Source organism: Pollachius pollachius, assembly GCF_949987615.1.
Source record: "Pollachius pollachius genome assembly, chromosome: 1".
Lineage (NCBI taxonomy): Eukaryota > Metazoa > Chordata > Actinopteri > Gadiformes > Gadidae > Pollachius > Pollachius pollachius.
Window position 1 is genome coordinate 23,995,258 of NC_136934.1, and position 21,989 is coordinate 24,017,246.

Sequence of the window (21,989 nt, forward strand, 5' to 3'; positions counted from 1 at the left end):
GCTCTGCTAGGAACTAGATCAAGAGGATTTGACTTGATGCTTCCTAACATGGTACCTACAGATCATTGATTTATTAATAATCAAATTTGGCAGGTGAGACGCTAATGTTGAACAACCATTAGACATTAAAATCTCAGTACATTCAGAGTTGCATTATATAATTCGAATCGTCTCTAAACAGCTTTAAATAAAACCATGATCCAAGACACTATAGGCTGTACATTAAATCGAGGCTTATGCCTAGGCTTTGACCCACCATTTCATATGTTCTACCATTAGTGTTTTTGTGAGAGAGTGGAGAGTATTTAAACACTGAACAATTAAATTGGATAACGTGCTTCAACTCTTCAGCAGATCTAACTCATGTATTGATCATAACCTGGTCCATAAAACAAACATGACAAACCACCAGTACACAGTCTGACAGGTCGTCTCAAAAAACACATGGCTCTGCCCCAAGCGCAAAGATTCGACACACACCAAAATAAAAAAATAGTTCAACTATAAAAAGGGATGGGGATCTCAGCCCAGCCAGAGAGAGTCTGCTTCGATGAGCTCCAAGTAGAGCTGGTTCAAGTCCATCAAAAATGAGGAGCATCCATGTTAGATCCAGACTTCCATGTTGGCTCAATACCTCCAGAACTCGGAGGTGAGGTATCCTTTGGGAGGGCTGATCTGACGGCTTCGCAAGGACCCCTGGAGAACAAAACACACAGGAACATCATGCATATTAGATATCAAAACATAACCAAACATTCAAAGACACAAATTCAACCAAACAACTCAGATGCTACATCCAACATAACAGAAAGTCCAGCATTCTATCCAAATGTCTGACCCACTGCTAGAGGTCTGCATCTGTTGAGCCAGAACCACTGACCCTAGATCAGTACTCACCTCCAGGAACTGCTTAAGTCTCATGACGGAACCCATCTGACCAGCGCTGGTGATCACCTGGATCCTGAGGAACACACCCAACCAGAACGTTAGAGAACCACAGAGAGGGTGAGGTTCCTCCTCAGTGGAAGTCCATTTTATTTCACTGGGTGGTGGCAGTGTGGGCAGGTGCCAAGTCCTGCAGGATAATGATTTCAGCATCTCCATAAAGCTTGTCAGCAGAAGGAAGCATGAAATGCTCTAAAACATCCTGGTGACGACTGCGTTGACTTTGGACTTGATAAAACACAATCAACGCCCATGTCATCACCAGAAGATGACATGGCACCCCAAATCATCACTGACTTCACACTGGACTTCAAGCAGCTTGGAATCTGTGACTCTCCATTCTTCCTCCAGAATCTTGGACCTTGATTTCCAAAGGAAATGAGCAACAGACCAGTTCTCTTAGCCTAGGTAAGACGCTTCTGACGTTGTCTCTGGTTCAGTAGTGGCTTGATACGATGAATTCGGTGACAGTTGTAGTAGCCCATGTCCTGGATCCGTCTGTGTGTGGATGCTCTTGATGCATTGCCTCCTGCCTCAGCCCACTCCTTGTGAAGCTCCCACACATTTTTAATGGCCTTTGCTTAACAATCCTCTAAGGGCAGCGGCTACTGTTGCTTGTGCAACCTTTTCAATCACATTTTTCCTTCCACTCAACTCTCAATGAATATGCTTCGATACAGCTCTCTGTGAACAGCCAGTTTCTTTAGCGATGACCTTTTGAGGCTTAGCGTGCTTGTGGAGGGTGTCAATGACGTTCTGTCAGCAGTCTTCCCCATGTTTGTGAAGCATACTTAACCAGACTGAGAGACCATTAAAATGCTCAGGAAACCTTTGCATAATTTTGCGGTAATAAGATGATTAGAGTGTGACACCTTGAGTGGAACTACAATATGGAACTTTTTCACATTATTCACATTTTCTGAGATACTGAATTCTGGATTTTCATGAGCTGCAAGCCATAATTATCAAGAATTATACAAATAAAGGCTTGAAATATTTAACTTTGGGTGTAATGAATCTATATAATATATTAATTTCACTTTTTAAGTTGAATTATTGAAATTAATTAACTGTTCCACAATATTATAATTTATTGAGATGCACTTGTACATTAATGCATGCGGGGAAGGTTGACTTGGTGTGTGTGTGTGTGTGTGTGTGTGTGTGTGTGTGTGTGTGTGTGTGTGTGTGTGTGTGTGTGTGTGTGTGTGCGTGCGTGCGTGTGTGTGCGTGCGTGCGTGCGTGCGTGTGTGCCTGTACCTGGGGAAATATTCCTGATGGATGAACATGAGGAGTTTCCAGAACTGACCCTGGTACTGCTTCATCAGGGCGTGACCACAAACCTGTGAACACAACAAAACACCTTGATGCAAAAAAAACATCCGGTCCATTCCAGCAACACACCTGTACACACTTGAACATACCCACCAAAGAATACAACACGACTACCAGGTGGTTTGCATCAGGGTTCAAGCCAAATCCCAAGTCTTTGTACTGAAGGTTTGCAGAGAACCACGTCGCTACTCAGTGACCCTACTCAGTGACCCTACTCAGTGACCCTACTCAGTGACCCTACTCAGTGACCCTACTCAGTGACCCTACTCAGTGACCCTACTCAGTGACCCTACATGCCACTTTTGGCGGCCGATGACCTGAGCGTATGAGGTCCTCCCAGAGCTTCACTCCCATGAGTAGATTCAGTCTGGTGTATTCATATCCTGAGAGCCAATATACTGTCCTTTTGTGTCCACCTAAACCTGATGTGGCAGTATAAATGCCGGCAGCTCTGGAACAATTCATGACCGTGGTCATGAATAGGATGATGGAAAATATGCCATTACACACGGGGTACGCAGAAATGAAGGGGTCAGTAATAGGCAGAGGTTAAGAAAATTCCAGATAATAACCCAGTTGTCCAGAATATAACCGATAATATAATCCACACCTTCAGATTATAACGATATTATAATCCAAACCTCCAGATTATAACGTAATCCTCCAGATTATAACTGATATTATAATCCACACCACCAGATTATAACCAATATTATAATCCAAACCTCAAGATTATAACACAGCCCTCCAGATTATAATCCAAATCTCCATATTATAACGCAGTCATCCAGATTATAACCCATATTTAGAATCCAGGCCTCCAGATATAACACAGTCCTCCAGATATAACCCAGTCCTCCAGATTATAACCCAGTCCTCCAGATTATAACCCAGTCCTCCAGATTATAACCAATATTATAATCCAAACATCCAGATTATAACCCAGCTCTCAAAATTATAATCCTGTATTATAAACCTGGCCTCCAGATTATAATCTAGTATTACTGACCTCCAGGAAGTCGAAGAGCAGCGTTGCTGTGACGTCTGCCAGAGGCTCCATGTTGAGCATCTGGGCCAGCCAGCGCCAGCCATGGTTCAGCCCGTGAGGACCCGGCTGGAAAACAAAACACCAGTCAGAACCCTGCTTCTACTGCTAGAACCTCCATTATAATAATAGTTTGAACCCCGCTTCTACAGCTAGAACCTGTTATTATACTGTCAGAACCCCGCTTCTACTGCTAGAACCTCTGTTATAATACTGTCAGAACCCTGGTTCTACTGCAAACCAACATTTCTACTAATACTAGAACACAGCTGAGTAACAGTTATGGTGATAATAAAGAGGGTCAGCACAACTACAAGAACCCTGGTACTAACAGTACAGCCCTGGTTCTACTGCTACTGATCTGGTACTAAGAGGATAGCCCTGGTTCTACTGCTACTGACCTGGTACTAAGAGGATAGCCCTGGTTCTACTGCTACTGACCTGGTACTAACAGGATAACCCTGGTTCTACTGCTGCTGACCTGGTACTAAAAGGATAGCCCTGGTTCTACTGCTGCTGACCTGGTACTAAAAGGATAGCCCTGGTTCTACTGCTACTGACCTGGTACTAACAGGATAACCCTGGTTCTACTGCTGCTGACCTGGTACTAAAAGGATAGCCCTGGTTCTACTGCTGCTGACCTGGTACTAAAAGGATAGCCCTGGTTCTACTGCTACTGACCTGGTACTAAAAGGATAGCCCTGGTTCTACTGCTTCAACCCTGGTACTAACAGTGGGGACCTGGTTCTACTGCTATAACCCTGGTACTAACAGGACCACTGGTTCTACTTCTAGCACAGCCCTGGTTCAGCCTACCCCAGGTTTGGCGCCGTAGGGCCACCTCAGCTGGATGATGGCGGCGTAGAGGCGGATCATCCCCGACATCCTCTTCAGGAAGCTGTCCTGACCCTCGACCCCAGAGTCATCCACCCGGTAGCCCAGGATCCTATTTAAAATAACATTCATATTAACAATACCATAACATTACTATTAACAAAGGACCCTGGTAATTAAGTAGCATAATACTGCATTTTAGCATATTGTACCAACCCATAATGTTAACATAATATACCAGAACAATATTAACATGACCATTTACATACTGGATATTAAGAGAGAAATATTACCCATATAGTATCTAGGTATGGAACTGGGTAACCAACAGCAGTGCTGATGTGTGTGTGGTGCACTATGTTGATGTGTGTTTCTAGATTTCTGTCGTACCAAATGAAAAAGCCAACAGAGCCAACTGTTTCAGATCCAGAACACTGATCTAAAAAAAGGTGTTATTGGCTGAGAGTTTAAGGATAGAGGGGGGCGTGTTATCCCCATGGTTACGACCCACGTCAGCTTTATGATACTTATTTAGCACCGTCCTGGTGTAACTCTATTGTAATAATCAATATTGTATATGAAATGCGCCACACACCGTAGTGTTATACTATATGTGTCCGTAAGCCTTACCCTCGGACACGGGTATTAAATGCATCTCTGTTCAGGCGGAGCTTCAACCTCCACACACTGTGGTGTTATACTACAAGTGTCCGAAGAACGGAACGGTAATCTGACGTCACGAAAAGAACGCCCGCAGCAGATTGAAACGTTCATAGTGTTTCGGGGAAAATGGCAAGAACGTTGGATTTGATCCCTTTTTTTCCACATGCATCTCAATGATTCAGAATATTGTGGAAAAGTTTATTAGTTTAAATAATTCAATAATCCCTTGTGGAGAGTGTCAATGACTATTTTCTGAACAACTGTCAAGTCAGCAATCTTCTCATTCTGGTCCAGCCTACTGGACCAGAATGAGAAACCATAAAAAAATACTATTTAGAGGTAATTAGCTGATTATAGTGTGACACCTTGAGTCTACAATATTGAACTTTTTTACAATATTCTAATTTACTGAGATACTGAATATTGGGTTTCATGATCTGTAATCCATATTCATGAAGATTAATAAAAACAAAGTCTTGAAATATTACACTTTGGTGTAATGAATCTATAAAATATATGAGGTTCACTTTTTATGTACATTTTCCACAATATTCAAATGTATTGAAATGCACCTCCAAAAAACAGTGTTTAGGGTTCCAATCATCGGAGTGACCGCAGTGGCTACCAACCCAGCAGCGGCACTGCTTCACAGCTGGCTGCATGGAGGGGAAACCCTTTAGATAGTACTCTTATAGTAGTAGAAGTATCACTGTACCTCTGGTACTCTTCTAGGGAGGTGCCCTCTGTCATGGGCGGGTAGTGAGGGACGGAGTAGGGGCACTTCCTGTGGAGGTGGGCCAGGATGAGTTCCCCCACCTGGGGGTGTCGCTCCCATACCCCCGAGGCCACCACGGCGATGGGGAAGGCGGCCTCGTGGTGGGACGCCACCTCCTCCTCCCCTTGTTTCTACCCGGAGGGGGAAGGAGCACAAAGCAGCATAAGAAACACAGGATTAACTTAAGGTTATACTAAAATACCAACACCCCTACATCTACATTTAATTGTTGCAAACAGGGAATGGGTTAACCTAGCACTTGTTAGTGCTTTGCACTTGGTTCTAGGAACATCCTTACTGTACCGGCAGCGATAGGTTGTTGTTTCTCCTTCTGACAAACGTAATTAATGTAAGTCGCTTTGGATAAAAGTGTCTGCTAAATTTCTTAAATGTAAATCGGCATGCTATGGCATTCGAGAGTAACCTCTGAATGAGGCAATTGGAAATAGTAGTTCTGAAACACACTCACATCCATGACTTAAAGGTCCCATGGCATGCTACTTCATGGATGCTTTTATATAGGTGTTAGTGGGCCCCTAATACAGTACTTGAAGATGTTCAAGAAATTCAGCCTTGGTGCAGAATTACAGCCACTACGAACCAGTCCCATAATGAGCTTTCCAAAAACCTGCCGTTTTTTAGAGGCGGGTCAAGGTGGAGGACGGGGGTGTGGCCCTGAGCAGCTTGTGGCCACCGTACCAGGCGCTAGTGTTTAGTTTCCCATCGCAATGGCTCGGATTTATAATATCAACCGGAGGTGCACACACCTTTTTCATGGTTCAATCTGTACTTCAGGGAGTCAAAGCCAAAGTTCCTTTCCCCCAATTCCTTCTCAACCATGGCCAGGGACGCGGGAAGTCAGTCCGAGGGGGGGGTGCTGAGAGAGAGTCTTTATAATGACGTCATAATAAATGCTGCGCAACATCCATTGTTTACGGAGACGAGATGACGGGTGACGTCACATTCAGGGCTCCGCTCTGATAAACACTCTACTGGTGTGTAAAAAGACTAATGGATGACCGGCTGGTGCTTTGATGAAGTTTTGCCTTCTTCGGGCCAAAAAAATCTGAAATACATCTTTTCTGCGACATGTTGCACTTGTAACAAGCTTGACTTTTTGAATTTTACCGCCGCGCATAGCCTTAGTCAGCCTACACAGACAATGTTTCAAATAAAATGAAATGATAAATATCATAAAAAGGGTGGATGTCAATAATTTTATGAAAAATCATGTTGTATGATAAAATAATACTAATAAAAAAAAAGCATTGATTTGTTCAGAAAACTTTCTCACTTGCAGTTACAGCCAGGGGCCACCGGGGGGGGGATGCTGCAGCACCCTAAGCACCCCCCACTTCCCGTGTCCCTGACCATGGCCGAGATAACCCCAACAACTAGTCTTGTTGTGGAAGTACCAGAGACGTAGAGAACCCGACGCAGTCTAGTCTTTTCACCAAATGGGAGCTTTATGCAAACCTTACATTATGTTGCGTGTTATGCGACCATAACACCAACAGCATAACGGTTATCCAAATAACAAAGAAGTGTACAACACTTGCGTTACAGTGTGTATAATCAGACACACACGTGGCGCTCACACGGTCGTAGCTCATTGTCTCATTGGTGGGCCAAATTCTCTGGGTGGGCAAGGCAGAGAAAGAGGAGGTAACCTGGCTCCTTACGACGACATATGGGGCCAAATTCGTAATCGGAGCGTCTGATCTTTCATTTTTCAAAGGCGGAGCAGAATACCTAGTGCTCAGTTTTACACCTAACGTTATTTCTAGCCACTGGGGGACCATAAGCAGGCTAGGGGAACTCATGTTAGAAAACCTCATAAAGTGACATTTTCATGCCATTGGACCTTTAAACAGGACTCAACAGGACGTCGTCCCGTTCCCACCTGAAACTTCTCGGCCAATTTGTAACAGACGAACGCCAGTCCCTTTGTATGCTGGGAGGTGGAGACGGACCTCCCCCCGGTCACCACTGTCCGTCCCGACAGCAGCTTGTCCAGTTTGTCCAGGACCTCTCGGAGCTGGGAGCCGGAGACACTGGAGATCTGGCTGACGGGAGTGGTGGCGGCTTTCTGGAGCTCCATCCTCAGCCTCTTGGTCTAGGGAGACACCTCCGTCACCACACAGCTACTACACAACGACAGGAGACAACTACACCCATCCTGAACTTACAGTTAATTCCAGTTTCTTTCCCCCAGCCCGAGTTGACAGGTCACTAAGCGAGGGACTGTGTTGGTAAGGGGGCTGGCATGTAAGTAAAGAGAAGCCTGGTCTGTGATTGGTCGGCCAGTCTCACCTGGGTGTCCGTGGCGGTGTTGAGCGACTGTAGGGAGGAAAGGGTCTGGGAGGCGGAGGCCTGGAGCTCTCGGTACCATTGCAACGTGGCATCTTCAGCACTGTTCTGCAGTCCTGCTCAACAAAACACACACAGAGGCACCCTAAGAACGAGGGCGAGACACTGGAGTCTAGGCTGCTATCCTTGGGATTGGGTTGAAGATTTGAATTTCCAAGGACCCAACGATCTGGACAACACACGCGCACACACACACGCAGAAAATATTGTGCTTTTTAAAGTTAAATGCATCAATCTGCTGCACTTTGAGAGTAAAATTAAAAGGCAAGAGGAAAATGCATATCTGTGTCGTAACTGATGTAAATAGATGACGCAATGCCCTTTATTCGTTATGTGCCTGATGTAAAATGACCTTTATTCGGCTTACTTTCACTGGTCTTTAGACTGTGTTGGAAATACAGACGTTTAAGTGTAAACGTTTGTAAAAAGAAAAATATTTTCGTTTTACAGCAGTTTAAACTGTATTATATACAGTCCATGTTAAGTCAGTTAAACCTGGATCATATACAGTCTATTGTAAGTCACTTTAACCTGTATCATATACAGCTTATGTTAAGTCAGTTTATTCTGTATTATTTACAGTCTACGTTAAGTCTGTTTAACCTTTATTATATGCAGTTCATGTTAAGTATGTTTATTCTGTATTATAGTCTTTGTTAAGTAAGTATAACCTGTAGTACACAGTCTACATACACTCACTCACCTTTTTTCTTCGCCTTCTCTTTAGCAGACTGTGCAGCTTTCTTCTGCTCCTCCACCCTCACCTGGAGCTCCACCTGCTTCCTTCTCTCCTCCACCTCTTCCTCATCCATCCTCTTCCTCTCCTGGGCCTTGGTCGCCGCCTCCTGCCTCTCTCGGATCAACGCTTGCATCACCTGCAGAGCCCGCTCTGCTACCGCCATGTCTTGCACGCTGGGGAACGCCCCCTAAACAAAGCCACACCCCCAGGAGTTAGCCACACCCCTACACACAGCCACACCCCCAGGAGTTAGCCACACCCCTACACACAGCCACACCCCCAGGAGTTAGCCACACCCCTACACACAGCCACACCCCCAGGAGTTAGCCACACCCCTACACACAGCCACACCCCCAGGAGTTAGCCACACCCCTACACACAGCCACACCCCCAGGAGTTAGCCACACCCCTACACACAGCCACACCCCCAGGAGTTAGCCACACCCCTACACACAGCCACACCCCCAGGAGTTAGCCACACCCCTACACACAGCCACACCACCAGGAGTTAGCCACATTTGAATTCTCTCTGAACCGGAGGGGGGCCAGACATAAATGCCAGAGCAAATAAGACATGAGCCTGCAGATCCACCTGGTTCAAAGTCTAGATCTCTAAGGCTTCCGGTTAACCCTTCAGATCTTTACTTGATATCCATTCTGCTGTTCCAATAGTCAAATGACAAGAAGCTCAGTGGTTCACCGTATCAACTTGGGGGGCCGAGGACTAAGGATGGGTAACGTTACCATTTTATCGGTGCTTTTACTCTTATCGATACTGCTTATTCATCCGGTACACTTATCGGTTCTTTTTGACGGAACGCGATCGATTTTACGATAATGTATGATAAAATATGATGTATCATCATTCTTTAAACTATCCAGCATTATACACACTTAAATAATATCCAATTGTGCTGATAAAGGTCAGTTTAACAACAATAAATATGTTATTCCTTTGTTTCAGATCGAAGAGATTGAACACAAAAAAGGTTTTCTTAACAGTATTTTTACTGCGCCGTATTAATAGTTTTAAAGCATTCCAAATTGAATTCATGAACGCAACCATAGCAAAAACAATCAGCGGGGTAATGGTTACTTCAAATCAATAACCCTTGTTTGTATTATTCATTTAAATCCTGCATAATAGAAGTGGAGTTGGTAAGATATAATGTGCAAGATGACATTTATGTAGAAAGAATAAATAAATATATCTACTTAATTTCTCGAGTACCGAGAGCCGAACCAATAATATCTGCGCTTATATAGGACTATATGAATGCAGCCCATGTCAGGGACCAGATCCGGCGATGACCTCACCTCTGCGGTCGTCCGCACCACCTCCGACACCTGGGAACACAGCTGGTTTCCGCGGGTTATGTAGACAGCGTTGTCATCGGGGGCCGGGCCGGGCTCCAGCAGCTGGTTGAGTTGGAGGATCTCTTCCTGGATGGAGTTGAGGTTCCTCAGCCTATCCTGGCCCTCCTCCCGCCGCTGACGTTCTAGCCCCGCCTCCCGCACACGCTGCTGCTCCGCCTCTCGCAGGCGCAGGTTCTGAATCTGATGTTCAAGATCAACTTTATTGGATTGATCTACTCTATTGATCATTTATTCCACCAGTAACATAAATATTTGGCCTGTTATGCCCTTTGAGAGTGTAATGGTGATGAAGGGCTATACAAATCAATTTGAATTGCATTAACAGTAAGAAAAATAAAAAGAAGATAAACCAGTCCATTCTCCATTGAAATGGTAAAATGCTTGACAAGAAGGTCAGTGGTTCACCATATCAACTTGGGGAACAAGGACTAAGGATGGGTATCGTTACAATTTTAACAGTACTACTACTCTTATCGATACTGCTCAATAATCCGGTACGCTTATCGGTTCTTTCTGTTGTTCATTTGACCGAGGGTCGTAGATTTTCCCAATGGATGAAAGGTGTAATTGCACTCAGGGCCGGCTCTGGAAAACAGGCGCCCTAGGCTCGATTTTCTTTGGGGGGCTCCGATGGAGTGAATATAGTGCCAATATTACTTACACGCAGTGTTTGTAATAACGCCGTTTAAAATAACGCCGTTAGGTAACGCCGTTATTTTTTCAGTAACGGGGTAATCTAACTAATTACTTCTTCCGTCGTTACAACGCCGTTACCGTTACTGAACCTTAAATGCGGTGCGTTACAATGAATTGATTAAATAAACTGCGTAATCCAAACGCAGCCCTGGTGCTCCACCCACAAACTGCTAGTGAGGAGAGCGGGTGGGTTAACGTCCGAGATAAGCAATTATGATAGGCTAAGGCAGGGTCATATTTCATGGTAGCCAATCGGAGCCAGTGTTTAAACTTTTTACACACATAAGCCAGGACACGCGCGCCACATACAAACAGCAAACATTCGATGAAGCAGGAGAAATGGCGAGTCCGGAGCAATCTGGTGAAAAGTTGGCATTTTCAGGGTGGCGATATAAGCACTACTTCCAATTCATTGAGGTCAAGGGCAAAAACGTGAATGTAAAGTGTACATTATGTCCAGGACCAAGAGCGAAGACTTTATCAACATTCGTTATGAGCAACTCCAATTTAATTTAGCATCTCACAACGACAACCTTATCTACAAAGCTAGTGGCCAAAAACACTGATACCTCCACCACAGATGATAGCTCGTCATCCACTAGCAAAGAAGGACACGGAGTAAAGTCGTCCAAGCAGCAACAGCTAGATTTTTCTGCCCCACAACAAAAACCTATGACACAGGCTGAAGTCAACCGTATGATAGGCAGGTATGTGGTTAAAGATATGTCGCCATTATCGACGGTGGAGGATGATTCATTCCGAGCCATTATTGCTAAAATACCTAAGAAAGGAGGGGCCTGTACGCTTTGCACAAAGACGTTTGCTAAATACCTAGATGCTCAGTACGCCAAAATGAACACAGAGCTTAAAAAGAGTTATGAAGAGTTGGACTTTTTGTCTACAAATGCAGATATTTGGACTGCTCACAACCGCAGTTACCTCGGCGTGACCGCCCACTGGATAGATCCAAACAGCCTAGAGCGAAAGAAAGCAGCCTTGGCCGGCAGACGGTTCAAGGGCCGTCATACGCATGACCACATTGCTACTGAACTAGACAATATCAAATCATCCTCATCTTTGCTATTTCTAACAAAATCACAGCTACTGTCACAGACAATGGTTCGAATTTGTGAAGGCCTTCAAAGTTTACCAGCCCGTTCAGGGTGATGACTCTGGGAAGAAGGATGCTGATGATGTAACTTTTGTCGACCTTCATGATGCCTTACAAGACATGAATGTGGATGAGGATGTGGTAGAGGATGTTGTGACTTCGCCACCACACCACAGATGTGCATCGCACACAGCAAACCTTATTTCATGCTCTGATGTGGACAAGTGGTTACTCTCAAGGCCAGACATAAAATCTGTGTACAGAAGTGCAACCTCAAAATGCACAGCTTTGTAGAATAAGGCTAGCCATTCCACAGTATCTTCAGAGACCGTGGATGAAGTCCTTGAAAGGAAGCTCCTTGTCCCATGTACGACCAGATCGAACTCCTTTCATGATGCCGTTGCTCGTGTCTGTGAATTCCCAATTGCTGAGCGTAACACAATCTCCTACAATTTTGGGTTGAAGGCCATCACAGATCGGGAGTACCAGTTCCTCAGAGAATACTGCACAGGGATGAAGCCAATAACAGTAGCCCTCGACATTCTTCAGGGCGAAGACAACTGTTTCTATGGCACACTCCTACCCACACTGGAGACATTGATCTCCAAGACCCTGGACTTGAAGAGTGGCCTGCAAATCCTTGGTGACCTTCCAGAGGCTGTTGTCAAGGTAAGAGCAAGTATCTCTTCAATTAAAGCATTAAATACATACTCCCAAACATGAATTATGTGTTAATTATGAATTATGATATCAAAGTAAAATGAAATGTATATCTCTTGGCTCATATGTGTGTGTGGGTATGTGTGTGTGTGTGTCTCACTTCAGGCGATCAAAACCAGATTTGCAGAGGTGCTGGAATGTGAGTCTGCAGTCTTGGCTGCGGTGACACTGCCCAGGTTTAAACTACGTTGGCTGCGGACACAGGAAAGGAAGGACAATGCCAAGGCAAGTCTGCTGGCGGAGTGCCGGAAAAGTGCCCAGGATAAACACCAGCTAACGGGTACCAACGCACCAACACGCAACCTCAGCACCAACTCAGCCATAGAGGATGAATTATTTTCCTTTGAGGAAGAGGAGGACACCTCTGCTTCTGTGGAAAGCCAAGTCGCTGACTATTTAAAATCAGGAGCACAAGGGATGGACACTCTTAACGGATTCCCACTAATAAAGAAAATGTCACTCAAATACAATGCAGCCACTCCATCCAGTGCCCCAGTTGAGAGACTATTTAGCCTGGGGAAGCTGGTCTTCAACCCAAAGGGGAACAGGCTGTCTGACAAGAGGTTTGAAATGCTGCTGCTTCTTAGATACAATCAGTGGTTTGAAGGGTAGGATGGTTAGGCTACATGGGTTAGCTGGATACATGACGCATACAGGAATAGACGAGTGTTTTGAAAGGAGTGTATGGATGTGTAGATTAATATATAGGAGCTAAAGTTCAATCTTTAAAAGCACTCCATGTTGTTCAACTCATTACTTTTTTAATGAAGAAATTACTTGAAATACAGTAGCTTATGTCTTCCAGACTATTTGTCTCAGGTTGTGAGTTTGATTTATTTAATTTGCTACAGTTAGTATAAACACACTTTATATTGTTTAACTGTTTATTTTTGAGAATATACTTAAAGAATGTCTACCACACCAGTTGTCTCAGGTTGTGAGAGTATGATTTATTTAATTTCCAACAGTTACTGCAATCACACGTTATATTGTTTAACTGTTTAATACTTAAAGAATGTCTACCAGACCATTTGTCTGAGATTGGGAGTTTGATTTATTTATTTAATTAAGACTACAGAGTTGAACACACTTTTTGTTGTTTAAATGTTTACTTTTGTTGTCTCAGGTTGTGAGAGTTTGATTTAATTTGCTACAGTTACTGCAAACACACTTTATTTTGTTTAACTGTTTGTTACAACGATATTAATGCTTGAAGTCCATGATAAACCTCTTGCTATCTGTTGATGTGCAATAAATATTGAAGGTTATGTACAAGTACCTGTCTGTTCTACTCATTTCATCTGACTTGTGAAAACTGCTCAGAAAAATCCAAAAATCTTTGACATATAGCAACTTTTTTTTTTTACAGTAACGCAAATAGTTACTTTTCCTGGTAACTAGTTACTTTTATTATAGAGTAATTCAGTTACTAACACACTGCTTACACGCATCTAAAAATCCATATATGTAAATCATTTTTGAGACGTGATGACATCGATTATGCATTTGTAAGTTAAGAATTGGTGAACAGCAAATCACATCAAATGTGTTAATACATATCCACAAAGCGTGAAACCGTTGTCGCATTCGTCGATCTCATCTTGTGGCTAGACTGCTGCTGAAAAATCCTTTGGCACTCATTTTCCACAACTGCGGAGAAGAAAATCCACAAATGTATCCACCAATCAGAACCCAGGTATCTTATTGATGGTTTAGTGTGTGTTTACAAGAGGAACTTGAAATGCTATCAAATACCTCGTGAGGATTTTAGTTCCTTTGAAGCCCTTACATTTAAGCTTGGTGGTCCCAGCCTTATTGTATTTGCAATAATTTATCGCCCACAAAAACCAGCTGGCTACTTTTTAGCATAATTCTCTGACTTTCTTTCCACTCTTATTATGAAATATGACAGAATTATTCTATCTTGTGACTTTAATTTTCATGTTGATGACTCTACTAATGTTTATGCTACTGATTTTATGAACAATGTTACATCTTTAAATTGTATTCAGTATGTGTGTGGGCCAACGCATAACTGAGGCCATACACTGGACGTTGTTTTTACCCTGGGTGTAGAAATATCCACTGTCAACTGCCTGGATATGACTCAAAATTCGATATTTGATGCCTATCAATCTGGGGTCCGGGTAAATCACAGCACAGAAATTGCTCTGGCCCTCATTTCCTGATAACGATGGATCTTCGCTCGTACGATCATTCTCACGATGGATCTTGCGAACCATCGTGAATTTCTTTGGAGCGTTTCCCGAAACTCCTCTTAACATGAACGCGCGTTCACTGCACTCACAACGTTCGTAGGATTGTAACTGTCCACTGACACGGTGCTGAAACAGGCTATGACACAGGGGGAGATGCAGGAAAATGGGGTTAAAAAGGGTAAAAAATTATTGCATATCTCCCCATCAAGGCCAACAGCAGAGTAGCCTTCGAAAAGAATAGACTGCAATAATATGAATGCTAAAGATATTAAAACACAATTGATTAGGCCTAGGCCGACGTATGCTATATCAGTCCTAATCCTTAACGCACTGTGCATGCAATTTTTCACAGCATTTCCCCCCCTGAAATAATTGGATATTACAAAAATCCAAAATAGCTTGTGTGACAACTACATTTATCTTAATGTGCTGATTTCTGAAACATACTTTGCGCAGCAAAGAGAGACGACTTTATCTGATTCCGCATAAGGTTTCATTGATTGGCTCTCTAGTCTAGAATATTTGTAGACATAAAATGCAACGTTCCATTCATTCATTATGATTCGAACACAGAGGCTAAGCATTGACACACGGCTATTGCCGACCCGATTAGGAGAGCTTGGTCTAGATCCTGCCCATATTTTTGGGCAGGATGAAGTAGGCTATAGGTCTATTTACACTGCCGACCGGTTCGGTCGTAGCTTGGCACGCCCGGCGATTTCACCTTCTTATCTCAAGTTTCCTGTGTAAAATCGAGGGGGTCAAATCCCCCGTTCGTCACAGCGCCGGCTTTCTTGGTTCACCGGGGAAGGCGGGGCTGCGCACGGAGTCTCTGACCTCTTTTGAATAATTTGTATCATTGCATCTCATTATCTCAGCATGATGCATGCCTAGTAGCCTATGTCTTCTGTCATTGATCAATATGAGGACATTTTAACCACGATGGTTGAATTAAATTCTGACGGATACAGCAAGTGCAGCTCGAAAGCGACCTCCCACACAAGAGCAATGGAATCATTAGATTTTATTATATGCCTTGTGACGGGCATTTGATCGGTACATTTCGGCTGCGCATGTATTTTTGGAATTTTAAATTGCTGCAATAAATTATGTTGTTGACTTCTAAAATGTCTCGATCTTTGCTGTTTAAATCTAACAGTTGTCTATGAATAATATATCGGCGGTAACCACTGTTTGTGATTGCGAAATTGCTCAAGCTGGGCATTCCATGGTATTGGATGTGTTTTAATAAAACGCATCCAATACACGGAATGCCCGCTGGTGACGCCACTGAGGCTATAGTAGGCTAACGATGCTCTTAGCATCCTACGAGTACCCCTGGAGTCCTTGTTAGCTACGAGCGTTTTCACAACGTTCGTTACCAACGATGCTTTCGGGAAACGGTGTGAAAACTGTACGATGCTCGTACGACGCACTTCACGATCCACTTAGGCTAACGATGCTTTCGGGAAACTGGGCCCTGGTCAGAGTTGTAAATTACCTTAGAATTGCGACTGACAATCACAAAATGTTGATTCTTTTTTTCCTTGATCTAAGTGCTGCCTTTGATACAGTTGATCATGCTATACTTCTTCAACGTCTTCAGCATTTAGTTGGTCTCCAAGGTACAGCTCTTATTTGGATCTCATCCTATTTAAACGGGAGATCTTTTTCTGTTTCTATTAATAGCCTCTCTTCTGATGTAATGCCCATTTCATATGGAGTACCTCAGGGGTCTATTCTTGGTCCTTTGCTTTTTAACTTGTACATGTTACCACTTGGGTCTATCAATCAGCAACACAACGTCTCTTATCATTCACATGCTGATGATACCTAACTTTACAGATCTATCTCTTCCAATGACCCCAGTCCGGTGAATGACCTCATATGCTGTATCTCCGACATTAAAAATTGGATGGCCCAAATTTGTTTAATGATGCCAAGACAGAGATCCTGGTTGTAGGTCCTAAGGCCCTGAGACATCACTTTCACCCAATCCTAACCGCCCTCTTGGTTTAACATCCATGTAAGGATGTTAAAAATTTAGGAATGACTCTTGATGCCAATCTTAATTTTCAAAAACATATATCTAACATTACAAAGAAGGCTTTTTACCACCTCAGAAATATTTCTAAAGTTTGTGGCCTCCTGTCTTTACAGGATTCTGAAAAATTAGTACACTCATTTATCTCCAGTCGTTTAGATTATTGTAACGCACTCTATGCTGGTCTAACAAAACAGATGTTAAACAAACTTCAACTTATCCAAAATTCAGCTGCTAGAATACTCACTAGAATATCTCAATTTAATCATATCATCCCTATTTTTAAATCACTTCACTGGCTCACAGTAAAACAAAGAATTGAGTTCAAAATACTCCTTGTCTTTAAATCATTCAACGGCCTCGCCCCACCCTTTATTTCCGATATGATCTCTTTTTATGATCCAACCCGTTACTTAAGGTCCTCCAGTAAATGTCTCCTCACGACCCCCAGAATTAACACTAATGCAGCACATGGGGCCTTTAGTTACTGTGCACCAATCCTCTGGAATAGCCTACCTTTGGAATTAAGGTCATCGCAATCTATCTCTTTTAAAAAGGATCTTAAAACGTATTTATTTTCTTTGGCTTTTAATTCATGACGACGGGTCTTCGCTTTTAAACACTCCATTTTATTATTATTTTTCAGTTTGTTTTGTCTTTTCTTTTGCTAAGTGTGTTTGTTTATTTTAGATAATTTAATGACATCTCTCCACTCAAAGCACATTGTGTCTATGTATGCCATATGAAATGTGTTATAGAAATAAACCTGACTTGACTATTTCTGACCACATATGTATAGTTTTTAGCTGTGAACCACCTGCTATTAAAAGGATCTCACCCCGCTCCTCATGCACCCGTATCTTCAATGATTTTAGTGCCCCAAAATTCTGTGCATTATTTGATGGCCATTGTCCAACTTTTCTCTGTACTACAACATCTCTGTACTAATAATCTTACTGAGCATTTTAATTCCATCTGTTTATTTTCTCTTGATATAATTGCACCTCTTAAGATCAGAACCAAGTCATCAGAGAAAAAATAGCCTTGGATTAACAAAAATATTCACAGCTATAAACAGGAATGCAAGAAAGCAGATGGAAAAAAGTCTGGTCTCCAAGTACATTATGATATTATGAAAGATGTATAATCACAATACAATAACATGGTAATGAATGCAAGATCACATTCTTTTTCAGAGCTTATCTCTACCAAAAATAACAACCCTAGATCTTTAGTCAAAACAGTAGATTATCTGGTAAACCCAAACCCACCTTCTGACCTAGTTGAAAGTGATGCTGAGTGTGACAAATTCTTGTCATTTTTTACTGAGAAGGTGGAGACTATAAGACTGCCTGTGTGAACCATTTGCTAAAAAAAAATCTGGACATGATCCCTCTGTTCCTCAGAATTATAGACCTATTTCCAAATTGCCTTTTCTATCAAAAATTCTGGAAAAAAAATAGTACCTAATCAACTTCTTTCTGCCTTGGAAAGTATCAACATTTTAGAGGTTTCAATCTGGCTTCCGAAAAAACATAGCACTGAAACAGCACTGATGAAAGTTACCAATGACCTTTTAAGAATAGCTGATGAGGGCTTGTGCTCTGTCCTGGTACTCCTGGACCTTAGTGCGGCTTTTGATACTATTGATCACTGCATACTGTTTGACAGGCTGAAGCATTGGGTGGGGTTATCCCCACCCTAAAGCTATGTCCGGGCAGCAGTTGAATGCTGCATCTGAGAGAAGTTCAGCATTCCGGACACTTGTAGTTTAACACCACTGTGTGTGGATTGTAAAGCTCCATCTGAGCAGCGATTTATATAATAACTGCAAAATCTAACATCCATACTCCTTTCTCAGAGCGATTGGAGCATCACCTTGCACCACAGAGAACCGTGGTGGAGCCTATACCCATGAACAACACTGAGAAATGGGCACAGACACACTGCTTGACATGCTATTCATGTTTCACAATTTATTCGATTTTGAATGAGTATTCAGCGTTTAGGGCCGGCCAGCGCTGCTAGCACTACAGTAGAAGAACAGCCATACAATTTTCTTGTGTGTGTGTGTTTGCTTTTAGACAACAATTGAAGACAAGCCTTTATCTAGCAAGTTTCCACAATGATCCCTGGTCTCATGGTCATACCTTCACCCTGTGTCTGTACTCCTCCTTCAGTTTCTCCTGTCGCCCAATACTCTCCTTCATCCTGAGAAAGAGCAAAAGAAAGAGGACTGACTTTCCAAACCTTAACTTCTCCTCTCTGTATGGTTGCATAGTGTAGTTATAATATGTAAAGTATGCTAGAGGTCTTCCTTCTGATAGTTTCAATGTGGATGTAATAGTATATAGTAAAGGGTATATAGTGTATTAGAATTACTCTCTGTCCTCCAGGTCTCTGATGCCCTGGGAGTCCTTCCTCTGCTTCAGCTCCATGAACTCCTCGAAGCGTTTCAGCTGCTCAGACTCTCTGTTAGCAATCTCCATCACCTGCTGCTCCTGTCTCTCCTGCCGCAGACTCAGCTCCTTCTACACACACATACACAATGTCACCAGTGTGACTGTGGTGTGTAGCATGTAATATGTAATGTGCAGAATGTAGCATGTAGCTGTGTAGTTTCAGTGTGCAGCGTGTAGTACATAGTGTGCAGAATGAATGTAGTGTGTATCGTTTAGTATGTTTGTGTGTAGTGTGCAGAATGTAGTATGTAGCCTGTGTAGTTGTAGTATGTAGTGTGTAGAACGTTATGTGCATAATGTAGCATGTAGTATGTGGCGTGTGTAGATATTGCGTTCAGTATGTTGCGTATAGCATGAAGTGTTGCCGTCGAAAAGTATAAAAACAATATTGGCACAAATTATTAGTCTGGCTATTGCCAGACCAAGCTCAATCGTATATTGCAAGTTGGTCTGGGGAAGCTGCTGTCATTTTCTTTAGCACAAGAGACGTGATCAACGGGCCTAGTTCAACTGACTCTGTACACGATTTGCTGCTTGCCGTCGCTTCCCTGTCGTCATTGTGTTAAACCAGCCAATAGCGCGCCAAGGGGAAACACCAGCTCGGTGATTGGCTCCCGCAAAAACGTATCGGAAGCAGAAAGAAATGGAATGCTCTTCTTCAGGACCTTGTGCAGGGCAAACTCAAATCGCCGGCAGAATGGGCGGGGCTACCCAGTCTTACAAATTATATCAAGTTATTTACTCTATTACTAGTGTAATGGTATGTAGTGTAGCTTTTACTACGTAGTGTGTAGCACTTGTTATGTGCGATAGTATGTAGAGTAGCATGTAGAATGTAATGTGTAATAGTAGGTAGTGTCTAGTATGTAGTGTACAGCCTTTAGAGTGTAGCATGAAGGGTGCAGCCTGCAGTGTGTGGGTGTGGCCGACCTTGGCCTTGGCGCGGTGCTTTTCCTCACACAGCCGGATGCAACCGGCGGTCTGCGTTGCCCTGGGAGACAGCAGCGACATGCTGGGGGGAGGGGAGGGACTGGGCGAGGGCGGTTCAACTTCCTGAACATCAGGAACCAGCTAAGGGGGATGAGCCATCATAGCAGGTTACATCAGGAGAGATGGAATATTGATGTACCGGTATGAATATATAAAATATAAATACACACATATATATATATATATATATATATATATATATATATATATATATATATATATATATATATATATATATATATATATATATATATATATATATATAGAGAAAAAGAACAAAGTCCCTGTGCACAGCCTTTTTGATTCTCAGGTGCTGGTGATGTGCACTCAACAATAGTATATCAAGCCAAAGAAGTGTAAAATCACTGCAGACTGGTATACGGTGATTTATTTTGTGAACGACGCAATTTTGCTGTTGCTTCGTCAGGTTCACTCTTCCTCTTGAAGAGTGAACCTGACGAAGCAACAGCGAAACAGTAGCTCCAATGGGGGGGGGGGGGGGGGGGCATCAGGTGAATGCAAGTGAGGGAGAAGCTTACCTCTTCACTTTCACTCTTTTCTGATGGCGCCCCCAAAGATTGGATATGAATGTGGTTGGGAGCAGAAGAGGAAGGACAGCTTTGGGAGACCGTCTCACTTTGGCGTGACTGACAGCTGGCGTCTCCGAGGCGTTTCCTTGGGCTTAGCTTTGTAATGATGTGACCAGACAGAGGAGACAAACTGGGGCCCTCGGTACAACCGGATAGGATGTCCTGCAGTAGCACAGCGACAGATGAATATGAAGTTAAACACTGGCTGGATAAACAAGTTAGTTTGGTTCATCCCTTTCCTTATAGAACAGTTCCATCTCTGTGTTAGAGATTTCCTTCTTCATGTTTGTGATAGTAGCGAGCAACATACAGGAAATTCAAGTATTGCTCAAAGTTTTCACCAATAATAGTGTAGTGTATACTGGTTTATAAAAGAGACTTGAGTCGATTATGTTTTGCTTAGCAATTCCGTAGTGTCTCTCTCTCCCGAATCTATACTGAAGTATAGCATTAAATCACATTGTAGGCTAAAGTTTAGATAACAATACCAACCCGTTATGTAATAACCATCTACTGCTGATAACACTTCTAATTAATAAAGTTGAAGACAACATAATATTACTTAATGAACTCACCTCGCCCCTCTCCACCCAGTCCGCTTGATACTTTAGTTGGCCTTTTGAGGAATTATTTAGAGCTTCTATGGTTTCCCATCGTAAGCTTGCAAAAGCCATGACAAGGCGCTTATCAAAGCTTGAATTACCGTTTTAAATAAAACCTTTAAATGCCTTTTACCGCCTTTTAATCCCCTTGTTTTTTTCCAAAACCTGCAGGGCAGACTGTAAAATATAAATTGAATATGGGTCCGACGGTAAATACTGTTCGTCAGGAAACATGAGCATACACGTTGGTTCCGGCGTTCAATGCCTTTCATGTACACTTTTGATGGAATAAATGTGAGTCTCCGTTCACAGATCGTGCTCTGTAAATCAAAGACATTTTCAGAAAGATCTGTAAATCAAAGACATTTACAGACAGATCTGTATGAAATGTTTAGTTTAGTTTATTTATTGGCCACGAGTTTAAGGTCATAACCAAAGGACCCTGATACATGCATCATTGTCACGGACAGCA

At 42.8% G+C, this 21,989-nt stretch overlaps 1 protein-coding gene across 1 annotated transcript; it reads right to left on the minus strand.

Moving 5' to 3' along the window:
* Positions 1 to 94: 94 nt before the first annotated feature.
* On the minus strand, positions 95 to 21,689 carry gle1 (GLE1 RNA export mediator). Its single transcript, XM_079751461.1, has 15 exons — positions 21,491 to 21,689; positions 20,865 to 21,077; positions 20,266 to 20,406; positions 19,256 to 19,404; positions 19,024 to 19,084; positions 10,024 to 10,263; positions 8,671 to 8,893; positions 7,911 to 8,023; positions 7,501 to 7,713; positions 5,538 to 5,728; positions 4,142 to 4,271; positions 3,290 to 3,394; positions 2,206 to 2,288; positions 898 to 961; positions 95 to 696 (listed from the first exon to the last, which is right to left on the minus strand). Exons 1-15 carry the CDS (start codon positions 21,587 to 21,589, stop codon positions 628 to 630), a joined length of 2,094 nt encoding a protein of 697 aa, XP_079607587.1. The 5' UTR covers positions 21,590 to 21,689; the 3' UTR covers positions 95 to 627.
* Positions 21,690 to 21,989: the final 300 nt, after the last annotated feature.

Excerpts from the sequence above, each read along its gene's own strand:
- gle1 (XM_079751461.1), bottom strand. The coding sequence starts at position 21,589 with ATGGCTTTTGCAAGCTTACGATGGGAAACCATAGAAGCTCTAAATAAT. Across the intron at positions 21,078-21,490 it reads ACTGGGTGGAGAGGGGCGAG|GACATCCTATCCGGTTGTAC; the intron begins GTGAGTTCATTA and ends GTGCTACTGCAG. Across the intron at positions 5,729-7,500 it reads AATTGGCCGAGAAGTTTCAG|AAACAAGGGGAGGAGGAGGT; the intron begins GTGGGAACGGGA and ends CCCTCCGGGTAG.